The sequence below is a fragment of the Alligator sinensis genome, unplaced genomic scaffold (genome assembly GCF_000455745.1).
Source record: "Alligator sinensis unplaced genomic scaffold, ASM45574v1 scaffold73_1, whole genome shotgun sequence".
Taxonomy (NCBI): domain Eukaryota; kingdom Metazoa; phylum Chordata; order Crocodylia; family Alligatoridae; genus Alligator; species Alligator sinensis.
The window spans coordinates 1,348,881-1,366,664 of record NW_005841838.1 but is presented as its reverse complement, the minus strand read 5'-3'; the positions used below and the strand labels follow the sequence as shown (position 1 = coordinate 1,366,664).

General features: G+C 45.4%; 1 protein-coding gene across 6 annotated transcripts in view; it reads right to left on the bottom strand.

Moving 5' to 3' along the window:
* The window catches only part of LOC112550176 (transmembrane protein 104-like), a 92,043-nt gene that overhangs the window by 59,807 nt on the left and 14,452 nt on the right, over positions 1-17,784 (bottom strand). For all 6 annotated transcript variants that reach the window (XM_025203197.1, XM_025203190.1, XM_025203202.1 and 3 more), the window contains one exon: positions 13,222-13,321. In XM_025203197.1, coding sequence (XP_025058982.1) covers positions 13,222-13,321 — 100 coding nt within the window. The remainder of the gene's footprint in view (positions 1-13,221; positions 13,322-17,784) is intronic.

Sequence of the window (17,784 nt, the reverse complement as noted above, 5' to 3'; positions counted from 1 at the left end):
TGCTCGTCTCATGATCCAACGTATTCAGGGGTCTCTCTTCACATAAGTGTTTCAGAGGCAAAGCTAACTCCAAAGGAGCAAACAAAGGAGACTCCTAAGGAATAAGAATGGTTTATTTTATTCTCTTAGAGCAACTTGCAAACTCTAGTTGAGTATCCCAGGCTCTGAGGGAGCTCATTTGGAGCAGGTGCATGTCCCGCATGCTCCTGAGGACACACAGATGGAAATATCTTAGCTAAACATCCCCAGACATTATTTCCAGCACTGACATCTATTAAAAGGAACACTGACATCCTCTACTTTTCTCAGCAGGCAAGGCTGCTAGGAGTTTTGCACGAGATTTAGTCACATTAATCGCACTTCCCAGCCACATTTCAGCCAGGCAGTACTCTCAGCAGACAAGGGCACACTATCAGACCGGCAGCTTCCTCCATTGACAAGCCTTTAAGAAGGTTTTCTCGCTACATGAGACAGTAGGACAGGCAGCAGAAAAAGGGGCTTTCAAAGAATTCTGTATTTAACGTGCCAAATTTTGTGCCACCTGGATCAACAGATTCCACATGCTATACAAACTCTGACTGTGTGCACTAAGTACATGCTCAGGCTTAACAGGAAACTCACTAGCCAATAGTTTATGTGACTACTAGGCCTTGTAACTTAAATGCTCAGAAAAGTTGTGGCAGTGATAAGACCCAGCAATCTCATTTCTAAGGTATTTTAAAACTAGGTAATTAATGTGCTTTTTTCTTCCAATGCTTCCCTTCTTGGCTACAGACACTTCTTTCTTCCTTAGGCATGTTTTTCCCTTTGCTGTGTTCAGCAGCTGCTCCTTTTTGCCTTTTTTTATTCCCTTGTTCTCCTATTATTCACCTTCTTGTCCCCCTTGTCTCTCTCTGCACTGCACGTGTTGCCTCCCCCTCCTCGCTTCCATCTCCACTCTCTTTTCAAGATAATTTCCTTGATCTCTCATGCTTCCCTTTGGTACTCCTCACTCTGCTCACACCCCTCCAGCAAGATCAGCCACTTGGCTCCTATCCTTTAGTCTGGGAAAGAAGCCAGAAGCATCTCAGTCCCCTCTCCCCCCACCCCTGCTTGCCGATTCCAAATACCCTTGGAAAGCGCATTCAATATTATTAGTAACTGTTGAAAAACCTTCATGTGAAACAGCTCCACAACTAGATTTTGTATCTTAGAATAAGCCACAGCTATGTAACCACCGTAATGTACTGACCTCTATGCTAAGAAGCTACATTATGAGAGAAGAGACAAACTAGGGAGCATGACATATAACAGACAATGGGAGCTCGAGGCACTCAAATTGCAACTCCCCCCTGAGGCTCTGTGGCAGCATTTCAGTCAATCATATTTCTTTTTTCCTTTTTTTTTTTTTCTTTTTTTAAACCAAAAGCCCTCAAATTTCTGGGGGGAGTGGGAGGGGCCCCATTTTTAACCACTTTGATTCTGGTAGAGCCCAGGCATGTCAACCAGGCCAGAGCCCAGGTATGTCAAGCAGAGAGCAAACAGCACTCCCTAATTTTACAACATGTAATATCTATGAGCTCTTCCCATCCTGCAGCTCAATATCCTTTGTCTGAGGCTGTGGAGTGATCATAGAGTCGTGGTCCTCTACACCTAGGGGCAGTAGCATCACAATGGGTGGGCAAGAGGAGCACAAGCCCCGGGAGCCTAAGGGAGGAGGTACCAAAATGGAGTGCGCGCAGGCACCTTGCTCTCCTGTCCCCCATCCTCACTCCCCTAGCAACCTCCCAGCTTCAGCTCCAGCAGGAGAGTGATGGATGGCACAGGGGCATGTGCAAGTGAGTGAAAGGCACTCTGGGAAACACTTCTAGAGTGGCAATGGAGGTTTGGGGCAGCTGAAAGAAATGTCACCCCATTTTTTTTGCTGCCAAAACTGATGTTTCTTTGGGTGCTTGACAGGCATCTGCGGCAAAAACACGAGGTGACATCTTGTGTTGGAGATGTACCATATTTTTCTACATACAACACACCCCAGAATAAGATGCGCACTTTATTTTTGAAAGGTAGAATGAAAAAAATATATATATTTTTCCTTGAAAATTTTGGTAAGTAGCAGTAAATAACTGAGTAGAAGTAGCTAGGGAGCCCAGTATACTTGGCCTAAGGAGCAGATGCAATGTTACTTTGGCTCCTTTCCCCCTCCTTGCCCCAGCAGAGGCTTAAGAGACAAACTGCTATTACCATATTTCTTCATTTATCATGCACACCACAATTTCAAGCAAATGATTTCTGAGGGAAAAGGTGAGTATTTTAAGTGAAGAAATATGGTAAACTACAAATAATGGCCCAGGGAACTACATATGGTGCAGGAGTCAAAAGAGACTGAGCATTCAATACACAGGACAAACCTAGGATCAAGAACACGCAGCATTTTTACAGGTGCTCCAGAAGTCAGGGGGCACTTTAATTAGAGCAGCTCTGAAAGCCACAGTGTCTCGTTTATCAGTATCCCTGTGCTTCAAAATGACAGAAGGGGAACTTTAACTAAAGCTTCAGATAAAGCATCCCTGCCACCATTTTGAAGCACAGGGATGCTGATACACAAGACATGAAGGCTGGCTGGAGCAGGCTAATTATCACACGTCAGAGCAGCCTCCCAGCACGTAATTACAGCATATCAGAGCAGCTGCCTGGCACGTCTACAGGCACCCTTAAAGAACAGCTTCCAAGTAGAGAGTCCTGTTACTCAAGGAAAAGATCTAATAGTAAGAGGCCTTTGAATAAATTATTGTTAATCAGTTCTGAATATACAACTTACTTTAAGGTACCTGCAATTTTTTCCAGCAATTCCTCCATGCTCGTTTAGCTCATAACATTTTGGGAACAGTACCAATATCAAGATTCTCTTTTATGCATCTTTTCTTTCCTCCCCACTCATGCAATATAAGCTCAAGTAAATATAAGCAGCAGTAGCTGCTGAGCCCTCTGCTCTCCACAGCAATCTATAAAAGTCTTTCCCAGACAGCAGAGTGCCATCTACATGAAAGAAGAGGGATTTTCTGAGAGTCAGCCAACTAAAGGTAATAAATTCGTCAGGGATGCATCACTGAATGCCTACAAGATGCTTTTCCAATCAGCTCTGCATACTGCAGATGCTTTGTGGCAATTTTTTAAAGTACTAAAATATTCCTGTGAATGAATGAGCAGCATTCTCAAATGGCTTGCAGCATGACATGAAAGCCCTTTTAGGTTAGTTTTTGAATATTTATACACACTTAAAGTGACATGCTTGCATAAATGTTTCAGATTCCTGCTAAGCATCTACCTATATTCAGGTTTTCACAGATTATAGCACACAGCCATAGATAGGTGCCCAGGGTCAGACACAAACTGGAGCCCAAGGACAGAGGTAGTCCCAGGATCAGCAGCCACTCTGAAAAACTGGCTGTAGTAGTTACATGATCTGTTGAAATAGTGTAATCCACTCTCTTGAATGTGTTTTACAAGCTCTCTTTAGATGAGATATCTGCAAGCATTGACTCAGGCCTGGATTCTACAAGTGATTCAGTTGGAGTCTTGTGCAGGTGTAGGGGCCCACCCATAGTAAACTATCATAGGACTGGCCCTTACAGCACATCTGGCTATACCCATGAGTTACAAAATCTGTCTAGTTTAACTTCACAGTTACAGGTAGACCTAGAAGCATGGTGGGGACAACCACATTATGTTTTCCAAACCACAGATTTCACCAGTTCACCAAAACCTTAGCAAAGGGAATAATTTGCTGTCACATGTTGCTCCAAATTCCCCAACCCTTCAGATGTACCAATGAGAGAAATGTAAATCTATTAAAAAGACAATAGGCCTGTTCCTCATTCTGTTTTTCCAGACCAAAAATAGAAAACCTATGCAGGCTGCAGATGTTTTGTGGCAAAAGAAAAGAGATCCACCTGTACACTCACAGTCTGAACAGCTATTCTTTCTGGAAGAAAGGTGAACGACAGAAAACATCACCTCTGACATGTTGTTCATTACACATCACCCAAAATGAAAACTATTCCTGCAGACAGGAAGCCTCCTTAGAAACGCAGTCAGTGCCGTAGCAACGAAGTTTGGCACCTGAGCCAAAGCCCACAGCAGCAGCAGCAGCCTGCCCTTGCCCCGCGCACAGATCCATGGGGCACATGCCCCCCCATGCCTGCCCGGGAGTGCATGCAGAGGCGGGAGCCACTCTTCCCCCATCTCCACACCCCCTCCCTGCAAATGAGCCACTCATGGCTCCATCCCATGTCCTGCCTCAGCTGGGCAGCGCCTGTTGGCGCCCCTTTGCTTCAGCACCCAGAGCAGTCACCCCACTCATTCAGTCCATGTCACCCCCACCCCCGCTTGCTACGGCACTGCACAGAGTTGTAAAGCAGAGCAATGCAATCACAATAGCTACTTCCCTCCCACCAACCTGGCCAGTAAGGGAACAGCAATGTGTGAAATAATGATGCATAATCTCTGCTTATTTTAAGACAGTACAGACAGTCAAAAAGCCTACAGCTGAATCAATTCAATCTTTGCAGGTTTCTTTCAGCTGCACAGATTGAACCAATAATGCAGTGAACTGACATACACTTTTGCATCCAGAAAGGCAGCCAGATGCCTACAGTGGCCTAGTCCAGATGCCAGGGGGTGCTAGAGCATGCCACCCAACCTGCCTGCCACTGCCAAGGGCACCCAAATGCAGCCAAGCAGGGCCTGTTTTTTATCATCTGCCCAGCACGTGCCCCAAACCCCCTACTGTCCCTGTGAAGGGGATTGGGGGGGGAGGGGGAGGAACAGCCCCTCCAACATGGGGCCCAGCCAACACCCAGAATCAGCCCATGTGGGGGGACCTCCATGCCTCAGCCACCCTGGGCAGGGTCCCCCAAGTTCTGCTGCCAGCGCAGAAAGGGAATTCCCCCCACACACCCTTCAGCATGGTCCAGCACCAGCTTAGCCCAACCCCCATAGGTGCGGGGTGGGGGGCAGGGGAAAGCCCCTCTAGCCCAGGGCCGAGCCAGCACCCCACATCAGCTCACATAGGGGGAATCCCCATGCCTCAGCAGGGGCCTCCCCCACCCTGGGCAGGATTCCCTAAGCCCTGCCACCAGTGCGGAGGGGGAATCCCTCTCTTCCCACCCTTCAGTCCCTCCCACCCCCCAGGGATCCAGGCTAACCCCAGGCTGGAGGAACTGCTCCTCCCCTCCCACCTGCTGGCACAGGCTTGTGGGGTGGGGTCAGACCCTCACATAGCAGGGATTGGGGCTGGAGCCAATATTCCCCTTTCCCTGCAACCCTGCCCCCCTGCCCTGCCAGGCTGACATGCACAGGCAGGACCAAGGCTGCAGAACAGATGCTTTACTGCCTCAGCTCTGAGCCCAGGAGCAGGGCCAGCCCTGCTCTGCTGGAGCAGATAGCTTGGGCCAAGGCAAGCCTGCCCATGCTAAGAAGGAGGTGTTGCAGGGGAGGTGCAAAGCATCCTGGGACGCTGGGGGACTGCAAGTTAAACTTGAGTCAGGAGGGGATCTGGGACAGAAGTGTGATCAACTGGTTTAACCTAAATCAGTTTAGTTTGATACTACATTCATCCAGGCCTATCTTAAACCAGTTTCAGCAATTTTGAAACCAGTTTATATGCACTTAACTTCTGTTCTGTTACAGGCTTAAACTGGTTTCTGATTAAAGTGGTTTGTATGTAAAGTCTGTCCCTAATCTAAGAGTCCCCCCTACTTGCAATAGGAACTCCCATGTGCCTAGAGACAGCTCCACAGACTTCAACCTTCATCTATCACTTAACACTTGTGTAAAATGCCAGACAGCAAGTCACACATCCTCAGGAACTCAGTGTGTCATAATCCTTGAGTGGTATGGCAGTGTAAAAGGAGATCCCTTTGGGAGGAATTGTGGCAATAAATCAAATATTAAATTTACATTCATTGCTTTCATCTAAATTGGAACTGCTTAAGTATCCCCAGCAGTTGATTACACTGGCCTATACCAAAGCATCAGCAGCACCCCAGGGGTGATAAGATTACACTTTCTGCTGGCAGAGATGTCAAGGGCAAAGCATCCATTAAAGAACAACATTGAAAATAAATGGAAGGCTTTGAAATTCTGTGTAATAAATAAGGAACATCCCTTGCCAAGGTGGCGAGATTGCTTTCGAGCAAGTGAGTCTCAGCACAAGGGGGGCTACAGGAGTTGCTTACCAGTCCACAGAAAAGCTAGGTATGAAAGCAAAAGACTGGATAAACTGCTGTGATAGACTGTTTGATGTACACGTATTTCTCAGGACTAGACCCGCATTTTTGCGTGGTTGGACTCTGCTAGGCTGTGTTGACATTTCACAGGACTACATTTATAAACCACTTAGATTAATCAGGCTGTATTACCAGTTGAAAGTGATATCATTATTGATGGGCATTCTTCTTGAAGAGTAAACGCTGCCTTCCTTTCACACCAACCAATGAAGTGAGCTTGGACTCATGAAAGCTAATTGCTACACATCTGATTTTGCTAGTCTACAAGGTACAAATCTACCCTGCCTTCTGCCTGACTTCAGACTAACATGGCTAACTACCTATTTCTTCTCTTCCATGGTCATGCAGGGCTCCAGATCCACTGGAATAGGATGGGAGCAGTCCACAGATGACACTGCACACCTGAGAGGTTATGGGAACAATAACGCAGGGAGGATAGATTTTTCATTGCTAATCCACTAGCACAGGGGCAGCCAAGCTACTACAGGTGCCACAAGTGGCACAGGCAGCCTGTGTGCGCGCCCCACAGCAGATCACAGAGGGGAGACAGCACAGCAGCAGACGGCAGAAAGCAAAGCAGCAGGTAGGGTGGAGAGCGCAGAGCAGGGAGTAGAAAGCAATGCGACATTGGCTCCTACCCTGGGGGTCTTTAAGAGGAGGTTAGACGAACACCTTGCTGGGGTCGTTTGACCTCAGTACTTTTTCCTACCATGGCAGGGGGTCAGACTTGATGATCTGCTCAGGTCCCTTCCAAGCTACCAACTATGAAACTATGACACACCAGGCAAGGGAAGGGGATCCGAGTGGCACTCAGGCAGAGTGCACAGCTAATGTGGCACACCTGCACAAAAGGTTGCCCCCACCACCACAGTAGCTTACCCCTGCAGAGCAGCACTGCAGGATCAATAGGTCTGCTATAGCCTCACGGTTCTTTCATCTACCCCATCAGTTAACAACCCTTCTGCTACACATATCCCAAGCTCCTAGACCCCTTCAGGAAAAAAGTTAGAGAACAGGCACCAGGCAGGCTTTTCTAGCTATATTCCTTCCTTCCAGCTCTTTCATTCAGCATGAAAATTCCCACCCCTACCACCATCAACAGGGGCTTAGAGATGCTGAAGTGTGACACAATAGGGTCTGTATGGGTACAAGAACCGGGGTCTTATACCCAATTCTACAGCAGTGGTGTTAGCAAGCATTACACTCAGGCAATGAAGGGAGAAATAGCCCTCCAAAGGCTCTCGTTTGCTTGGGATGTGAAATTAACTCCAGCTTTGGGATTAATAGAATCCTGTCTCCTTCATCTTTTTTATTAAAGCCAGCAGTGAGAACCCGCTGCCCACACTCGCAACACATTACTCATTCACCTCACCCTCCTGGCTCCCACACATTCCCCTCATTGCAGAATAACCTCAGGTTTAAGAAGAAATTCAAGTGAAGCCAGGGCTCCAGCGAGAGCAAGCAGCATGAATATGAATTTCTTTTCTCCTAGGCCAATGTCAAAATCCAACCTGACACATTAGTCATTTCAAACTAAGCAACGATGAAATAGCCAACACAATATATCCTATAAAGGGAACTTATTTAAAAAACAGACTGCACAGCACAATGCTGCCTTTCATAAGTACAGTAATTTCTTTGGGTTTTAAAGTGATGCACAACAAGCAAGAAAAAGTAATAAATAATAGAGCCAGCTGAATAATGCAAAAAAACATTTCCTATTAATATTTCTTCACATTTTAAACAAATTCCCTCCAGCTGCATTCATGCCTTCTGTGCATTTGCCTTCCACAAACATTCATGCCATGAGGGGAGCAGATTTTAAAAGGTGACTTAAATCAGAAAGCAAATTGGACTTCTGGCGTTTTTCTTCAGCTTTCCAATGGATCAAGAAAGCCTGCAAGGTTTGATTTGGTTTCAAAACATTTGTTGTTCTGTTTGTTTTTCATCTATGAAACATCTAAGGATTGTTATATCTGATCAACTTTGCTGAAATGCTCACTGGAGGCCTTGCTATGGATCTAAACCGCATCAACCCATAAATGCAATGGCAGGTGTGCTGGGGAATCTTTACTCCCAGCTGCTCAGTGGGAATTAGAGTGAGTGTTAGAAGACCAATAAAACCAAAGGACCTACTTCTAATTCACACCAAGACACCTTTATACTGTCACAACAGGCAGGAAGCGAGAATATGAATCATGTCCAAGAAGCCAAAGGAAAAATCCCCTTTTTTCACTTCAGGAAGTTGAAGTAGCATTATTTCTCTAACTAGCACAAGCATACTAGTTCTCAGGTTGTCCCAAAACTATTCCATGAATAAGGAGGCAGACAGGACCTAGATTTCTTGTGTATAAAAGATGAACAAAATGCTACCAAAGCCTTCATTAATACATCCCTAAAGAGGAATGGAAGAGGGGCCTCTGATAGTATTTATGCATGAACATTTTTCAGACTCCAGTAGCCCCAGCAAGATGTGAGCAGAAAATTAGCAACGGTCTCAACTCCCCAAAATAACTCATCTTGGAACCTTAGACAAGAGTAACCAGAGAATATCCAGAAATTTCTCACACTTGTACCTTGTCATAGTCATTCACACTTCATCCTTGTGCAGGTTTCACCATGAATTCCTAATGGGACTTCTCTTGAAATCTAGAGTGGATGTGCAAATGGGCATGCTTCTCCCACTGATTTTCTGTAGGATGCATGTTTAACACACCTTGGCTCTTTGAGGAAATCTGGCTTATTTTATTTCTTCTTTGCTCTTTTTAATCTATTTCCTCCACAGTATCCAAACTGCATCTCACATTTTTACACTGTTTTAGCAGCTCAGAAATTTATGGCTGCAATGATCCCTTCCTGAAGTTGTACTAGATCTTACAGTTTGGTGGGAAAAAACCCTGAGGAATAGGCAATTCTACATCAAAACCTGAGTGATGGCTTGATCATCAGTCATGGTACACAAAACTGAACATGCCAGAATATTTACATCCTAATGACTCTTGGACAGTAACTTTACTGGGTTTGTATTTTTTTGCATGTCCAACTAGTTGAGGGAGCAGCTCCAAATATCACTATCCCTAAATAATTAATTATACTGGCCAAACAGGTCTATGAAACAGCATATAGTTGTTATACATATTTTAACAAGAAGCCTCCAGAAAACAGACACTGATAACAGTACTGGTATCTACAACAAAGTGATCAGGACCTAGCTAACAGCTCCATCTTTGAACAATTAGAAGCAATTAGTAAAGGTTAGATTAGAAACCTCACAATGACAACAGGAACAGAAAAGTGGGAGCAGCAGAAAAAAATGTGTCATGAACTGAACCAGGAATCCAGAGCCATCCACCCACACAAAAACACATGACCAAGTTGCAGTAGAAGCTGTTGATCCTGGATTGCCCTCATTGGTCATCTTTGGACCCACAGATAAGGCAATCATGGAAGACAGTCACCCTCGACTGCAAGAGATTGCCAATGATCTAGTGCCCTGCATACTTTCAAAGAAATTTGCAGCGTCTGCTATTTCCCAGTTATTTCTGCAGAACGGAAAAAAAGAGAAATAAAGAAAGGGTGTTCAGATACCATGGTGATGGGCACCATATAATTTGGACAGAGACAGAATAGCAAGAACGCAGAAAGGTGGGCTGGTGGATGATGTTAGTGTACTTTAATTACTGTACTGAGTGACTAATACAAAGAGGTGACAATATCTTTAATGTAACACAGAAAGCCAGAACTTTCACTGGTGTGAGGCATTGTGATCATGGGAACTATACCAGTATGGACCAGCTGCTGACCTGGCTCTCAGACCATATCATTCCTGTCCTCTTGAAAGTAAGGGCAGAACCTCAGCTTCTGTAACACATAAAAGACTACTAATATAATTCTTTCTTCCAACTATATATTTACTGAGAACCTCACTCAAAACCTCGATCTGCAGGTTTCAGAGAGAAAGTCACAATACCTGCAAAGTCTCTGCACCCTCTTCTTTCAGACTACCATGCTGTCTTATAATGAAAGTATAAAGGTGAGAAGTTGGGTACTGGGGTATGATGAATCAGACTGAAGTACTTCCCTCTGTTGTAAAGTCTGTGGTTCAGAAAACTAGTGCACCAGGGATTCAGTGTGCCCGACCTTTACAGAACTCCCTGGCACGAGTCGGCTTGCAGAGAAACAAAGTCTGATTCCAATTGAGCAGCCTATCGATATCCCAAAGGGTCGTAGGATACTGTGCTATTAATATAGCAGAGCTTACATCTGAGCCTGTGCAAGGAAGGATTTGAGAATTCCCCTCTCTCTCTCCCTCCTTCTGCAAACCCACACTAGTTCAGAGTCAGTGTCTCATCCTGCAAAGTACTGAGTGCCTTACGCAGTGTTCTGAGGCTCTAATCTGCTCACTTCAGCACCTTGCGGGATAGGTTTTATATTCTCTGAAAATCGTAGCTGAAGCCAAGAGCAGAAACACACTATTGCTAAAGCACCACTGCCCTCTGCTGTTCACAATGCAAATAAGGATCCACACAAAACACTACACCAAAGGGCCTGGAATTCACTCCTGAACTACATTGTCTGCAGTCTAAGAGCTTTTTCCTATTAATTTCACTCCCCAAAGAATAAACGTGCTCATTTAATGACCTGCCTGCACTACAGAAATGAGCTGGCTTGGAGCATACAGCTCCCCCACCCAGCTGCAGACTGGAAAGATTGTATTAAGAAAGGATGTCTGAAAATGCTGCATAGAGATCAAATATGTACTGAATTGTCTGCATTGCAGTTCAGGAAAAATATTCTTTGCACTGAGAGAGGAGAGAAGGCATTAAACACGCGGATATTGGGTACATCTACACAAGATGCTTTACTGCAGGAGCTGACTAATTAGCTCCAGTGTAAATCACCCCTGTCTACACCTGTGGTGCTATTAGGCCACAATAAACTAATTAACTCTGCTGCAGGGTAGTACTGGCTGACAAGTACTATTCTACAGCAAAATTGTTACGTGCAGCAAAACACGTGCTACAATGTGGGGGCTCCCTGCTGGCTAACTAGAGTAACCACCTTTTCAAAATGGAAAGGCAGGACACATGTCCATCTCTCCTACCCCACAGCAGCATGGCCGGAGCAGAGCCAAGAGGAGGCCAGGGGGGCGAGGGCAGATGTGGGCTACCACTGCAGGCTTAGGGCTTCTTGCCTTTCTGCCCTCCCTATGGGAGCCCCATACCAGCCACACTGCCATGACACGGCAACCACTGCCTGCCCAGCAGCAGCGGGTGGCACCATCACTCTTACCACCCCCGCTGCTGCCAGGCAGGCAAGTGGTGCCTTGCCATGGCAGCAAAGCCTGCACGGGGATCCCATGGAGATGGCAGCAAGTCAAGGAATCCCAAGCCCTCAATGGACAGCCCATATCTGCCCCCAGCCCATACACAAATCTGGGGGAGAGGGGCATTTGCAACCCCCAATGATCCCCTCCCCGGGACTGCAAGCAGCAGCAGGGAGCCAGCCCACCAACCAACCCCTAGACAAGTTGCCTGTGGCTCTGTCCCACCCCGTATCTGGCCCCACAGACATGTATTCCCACCCTGGCACTAGTTATCCCCAAACTAACACCCTCATGCCCCAGCCAGCTCCTCCATAGCACGTTGAGCTGGAAGGGAGCAGCCTGATCTAGGGCCAAGAAAACACCACTCAGATGGGGCTGCGCCACTCCAACTCGATGTGCTGTGGTCCTGGGCACATGTATAAACACTGTACCTAGGAGCAATTAACTCCGGCACAAAATTTCACCAGAATTTATCGTTTTGCATTAATATCATGTGTAGACATTCCCACTGTCTCTCCAAGTATCACAAGCTTAGATTTATTTATTTTTTTGTTAGAATTCCTTCAACAACATTAACAATTTTTTCTTACTGTGGCTGTTACAAGCCATTGCCTGAATCCCTTGGAATAAGATCACTAAGTAAGGACTGGAAGCCAGACCCATCACTGACAAGTCTGAAATCAATGCAGAAGTTTATGCTTGCATTATATCTGACCCATTTTCTAACATTCACTATCAATTAAGGTTGCAAAGAAGCAGAGACTTATTCCCATTTATCTTGGGAGCAAAAGTCATAATGAAGCTACAAAACAAGTCCATTTTCAACTAGACTGTCCAAAATTTCCAAGGAATATTCCTGTTGGTGACAGCCTGTCTCTTGTTGGCTAAAAAGGACAGGAGAGAAATCAGTATCATTTTTTGAGGCATTCAGATGTTGTGTCATGAGCAACAAAATTAAATAGATTAGACTGAAAAAAAAACCTGCAATTTATTACACAAGCCACAACATTTAGTAATTTTTCTCAGATCTCCTCATTTTAGATTCAGGTAAGCCTGAATAGTTCAGTTGGTAGGACATCCGACTTTTTATCTGAGGCTCCAGGGTTCAAATTCCTTTCAGGAAATAGCTTTGGGGATTGGACTACATGACCTTTAAGATCCTTTTCAATCTCATGGCACCCATGTCATGATTTACGAGCCTTAGTTTCCACGTAATTAAAATAAACGTTTGCAGTATTCATTGCTGCGGATTGCTTGTAAATCGCTAAACTCATCAACTCCTGTTCAGAAGATAAATAAAAGAATTAGTTATTGTTTCTTTAAAAGCTCAGGACTTTGGGAGCCTGAAACATGATTTTGGAATGGCTGATGTTGTAGGTAGGATTAGACACCTTTAATCAACAGGTTGAAAGTCAGTCGTGTGTGCGGTGTAGAGCACATGCTCAGGCCCTCTCTGCCCTCTACGCTGCCTAACTTCTGGCCTAGCAGAAAGTGAACAGGGCTTGTTTCTCAGGGGTAGTCCCAAGCTCAGCACAGAGGCAGGATAGTCGGGACCTTATTAACATGGATGCCATCTGAAGCTGCTGCTAAGGAGAACATTTTCCTAATGTTAAGAGATTTTTTACTGACCAGAAGAGTTCTGCAAGGCTGAAGGGAGCCATGGTCAGGAACATGGCCAGTGATCCATAAATACCCAGCATCAATGTAATCCGACTCAAAAGGTCTCCAACTGCAAAATAAAATAAGAAAGCATGAAAGTTTCTCTTGATGTAGCCCTATGGTCTGGGGAACAGAAGTGAAAAAACTCTCTCCTGTCATCTGTTGTTGATCTGCTGGAACTGGAAAAACATCAAATCAGCAGACCCTCATCTGTATGGGCAACGACCCTTATGCCAGTGCAAACATTTCGATTATTTGAATGAAAATTCACTTTAGTTGTGTGTACTGAGGTAAATCATTCTTATTTAGATTTATATCCTGTCCTATCCAAAAGGCTCAGAGTGGCTTACAATAAATGATCACCCACCCAATGCAACTAAAAGGCAGCAGACCTGTACTGAATAAGTCCAAGGCAAGGGCAGTCTCAAAGCGTAAGGTAGGGAGCAAAAAGCACAGGGTGGGGAGGTAAAACAGGTGCATCCACCTGGTAACTTCGACTCTGTTGAAGGGCCCCGCATGTCACTTTTCCTCTTGCTGGGGAAGCAGAACTTAACAACAGTAGACCTGATGAGTCTGTCTCCTGTCTCACCCTGCTATCACCAAAGCTGAAATCACTAAGAGCTGGCTGAGGAGACAGAGTATGTGGTGATGAAAAACAATGCAGGGAGGGTAACAGTCCTCAGATTTTCTCTATCACTGGACTCATGGATAACTGGAATCACTAAGTCAGTGGTTCTCAGCTGAACCATGGGACCCTTTCAGGAGTGCAGCAGGACAGGCACTGCCCCTGCTCCAGCCAGGTGGAACTGCCCTGTGCACTTCAGTGCACAGCCACATAAGCAGGAAGGCTCACCTGCTCTTGCTGCAGCTCTTCCCAGTCCTCCAGAAGCAGAGGCATGGAGAATGGTTCCACCTAATCCCACATGCCCACTTCCAGGAGTGTGTGGGGTCAGACCAGGAAGGGCTGAAGTAATAGTGAGCACAGCTACCTGCTTCAGGCTCACCTGGCTGTGCACAAGGTGCACAGGGCAGTTCCACCTGGCTGCGGCTGCACCCCAGTTGAGAACCACTGTGGAGAGCTGAAACAATACAACAGTGATTCTCAACCAACATGATGCCAAATTAGATAAAGGTCTTGAGGGTGCCCTGAACCTAAAAAGGTAGAGAACCACTGCACTAAGTACCAGAGCAGGTAGTTGAGCTTTGACACAACATTACAGCTGCAGATAGTGGGTTATAAGATATAGCCATACAGGAGCATGGCACAGCCGACCCTAAGAATAGAGCTGTAATCACTAATGGGTAGGTGAGATGGTGGTGGTGCCTTGGGCCTAGATCAGGCTGTGTGGAGAGCCAGCATGGAAGCAGCAGCAGTGCATCTCTTCATAGAAGCCAAAGTACACTCCACTCCCAGTCCCCTCAGGTAGCGGTGAACCTGCCTCTGTACATGCCCAGATCATGTGGCTTCAATAATTCCTGATAACACAATGAGCGGGGCACGGCAGATGGAAAAGCAAAATGGCAAAGATAAATTTATCTAATGGTTAGTCACACCAGAAAGTGGGGAAAACTGAGGCAAAGGACTGCCATCCAAGATAGTGTTATGCTTAGTATTTGCATATTATTGATGCATTATGTTTTCTTTTCCCAAAGTAGCGCTGTGTTTCTTCTCTTTTGCAAGCATTGCCTATTTGGGACATGAAAGGGACCTTTTCCCACATTTCTAGAGAGGGCATTGAGTTGGGCCACATTTATATTCAAACTGTTATAGCAAACTGCTATAGGCAAATATGGGTATAGATCTATAAATCAGAAGTTCATACACCAGGGAGCTGAGGTAGCAGCCTGAGTAAAACCATATGTGACTGAATCTCACCATGGTGACTACACTGCTCTACCTTCTGCCAGCTGAGCACCTGGCCCTTCACCCTCCCGGACTCAGAATATTGCTCTAAGGCCACAGAATCAAGGTGAAGACTTAAGTCAGTTCTGCAGCCTCCTCACCACTATGACTGTGGCTACACTGATGCCCTCAAGCCCAAATCCACCAACCACGTACACTATAAACCTTGAGCTTTGAGCCCCCACCTCTCCACTGCAGTCCAGACCCAAGGGAAAGCCATGCTGCAGCCTGCCCTGTGTGTTGTAGCATTTCCAGAACTCTTTCAGCCCCGACTACAAGCAGTCCTCCAACAACAATCCCATAATGCCCTACCCCTGACTTTCTGCCCTCCTGCACCCCAATTCCTCTCTCTACTGCCCCTCTATTGGAGACAAGCAGAGTTGGAGAGAAGTTTCATGGGCAAGCCAATTCCTCAACATGCCCCTCTCAAAGACCAGGAGGCCAAGCAAGCAGTGGCTATGAAGTGAAATGCCAACAGAGGAGCGCTCAGACTGACCGAAGGCAACACTTGGTCTCATCAACACGGCCTGGCACCAAGCGCAAACCTGCAACTTGTACTGAAAGCCATCCTGTCCCCAGTCCCATTTAGCCACATTATTTATACTGATGCTTTTCAGACATTTCACAGACACTCAGGGGGGTGGCTACTGTAGCCAATGGGTCTGTAATCCTAAAGCTAAACCCAGGGAGCAGTCCAGGCTCTGGCTAATTTCTGAGGATGGCAAAAAAACAGAATGAATCTAAGGTGTATTGAAGTGTATTAAGATGGAAAGATGGGCCTTTGAGGGACTTGCTTAGGAGACCCGTGTTCAGTTTTCAGCTCTGCTACAACTTCACCTTGGCCCTTCACCCTTAGGATACACATGCTGATGTGTCAGTGGGAGTTTCCTGAGCCTCCTCTACCCCTACTCCTGCTAGCATGCTCCAGACCCACAAGCACAGCAGCAAGGCTACAGGGGAGCATACTCAGGCAGCCCCTGCTGTAGAGCTGTCCCACGACAGTGTAGACAAACTCCTAGTCTCTCCATGGTTTGACTCCCAATCCTACTTCCTGACCTCAGAGATTGAAAAGCATTTTTTATCTGCATAAAATGTTGAAGCACTCAGATATTACAGCAATGGGGATGATATTAGCACAATGGGTAAATCAACTATGTAATAAAATGTTAAATGCAGATTTTTCAGTTTTGCTTGCTTTTAATGTCTTGCGCGTAAAAAATAGCAGTTTGAGTTCACTTCAGCTACACTGAAAACTTGCCCCCCATTGGGGGCCTATAGATACTGTGCCTTGCAGAAGTGTCTATTTTATGCATGGATCAGTGCCTCAATGAGTAGGAAACAATTTACATGCACTTCAATTACTGGACCTACATCAGTTTGAACTGCTGAGGATCTGGTCCAGGATCATTACATCTAAAGGAAGAACAAAACTGTTCAATCCAAACTTGTTTTTCTTCTCCCAGTGTAGGTATAACAGGCCTGTGATACTATGTTACTCAGCCATCCTTGCAGTTTTGGTGTTTTTTCTGACTGCTACCAGCAAAGTCCTTCAGCTGAAGTTGGGAAGCAGACAGCCCACTGAAGTCAATGCAAGATGTCTTGTATGTAATATACTATGGCTCAGATTTCCTGATGTTTGAAGCAAGATTAATCAAGTCAGCCTAAGCATAGACAGAAATATTACCCGTCTTTCAGCATTGTGTAGCAAGCAATATTTCTGGATGCTGCCTCCCTGCTTTTAATGTCATATTATCCTCTACATCAATTCAACAATGCTTTGTTTTGTCATTTGGAAATCATAAATACAGATGCTCTGCTATCAGCAGCCATGTTTTCTGTCCATTTCTTTCTGCAGGTCTTCTTACAATAGCCATGGGAATCATCTCTAATGGAGCTTAAAACTGCTCAAAGTAACATTCATGGAGTATCAAAGCTACATCCAAAAATGTTACTAATCACTGAACTAACAATATTTACAATGGCAGGTATCAGAGTAGATTTCCCATTACTCTGAGCGCTGAGGACATTTTACAGAAGAGGCTTAAAGTGCTACGAAAGGCAGTGCACCATGCGAATCCCATGGTGACTTAGACACAAAGACTACAGTGCATCACAGGTGATGCACAGTCCAGCCAAAGAGCAAACCCATAGGAGAGAATGTAGCACAAAGATACTCAGAGCTACAGTTCTACAAGGCAGTGACAGCTCAGGCAGTTGGTCCAAAACAGATTGTTTTCATATTTCCAACATTTCCTGGAACTGATCTCTCTGTTAAAAGTTTTAATATTTTTGAACAATCCAAAGTGTCAAAACATCAGAGTATTCTAATGGATGGAAGGTACTTTCCCCCCAGCATTTCAATAAAATGTAACTGGATTTTGCTGAGAGCCTCCTGAGGAGAGGGAAGCAATGGCCATATATCTAACAACAAAATTCACAAGGGGGGCATTGCACCAGACAAATTATAGGATTCTGCAGGCACTTCACTTACAGAAAGTGGTTTGGTTTGTGTAGTGCTTCACTGACAAGCAGCTTTTATAGACAGTTATTTCCTAACTACAAATGTAATTAGAACGGAAAGAGGGCTCTACTGAAGAAACCATTAACAAACTAGACTGCCGCATTCTTAT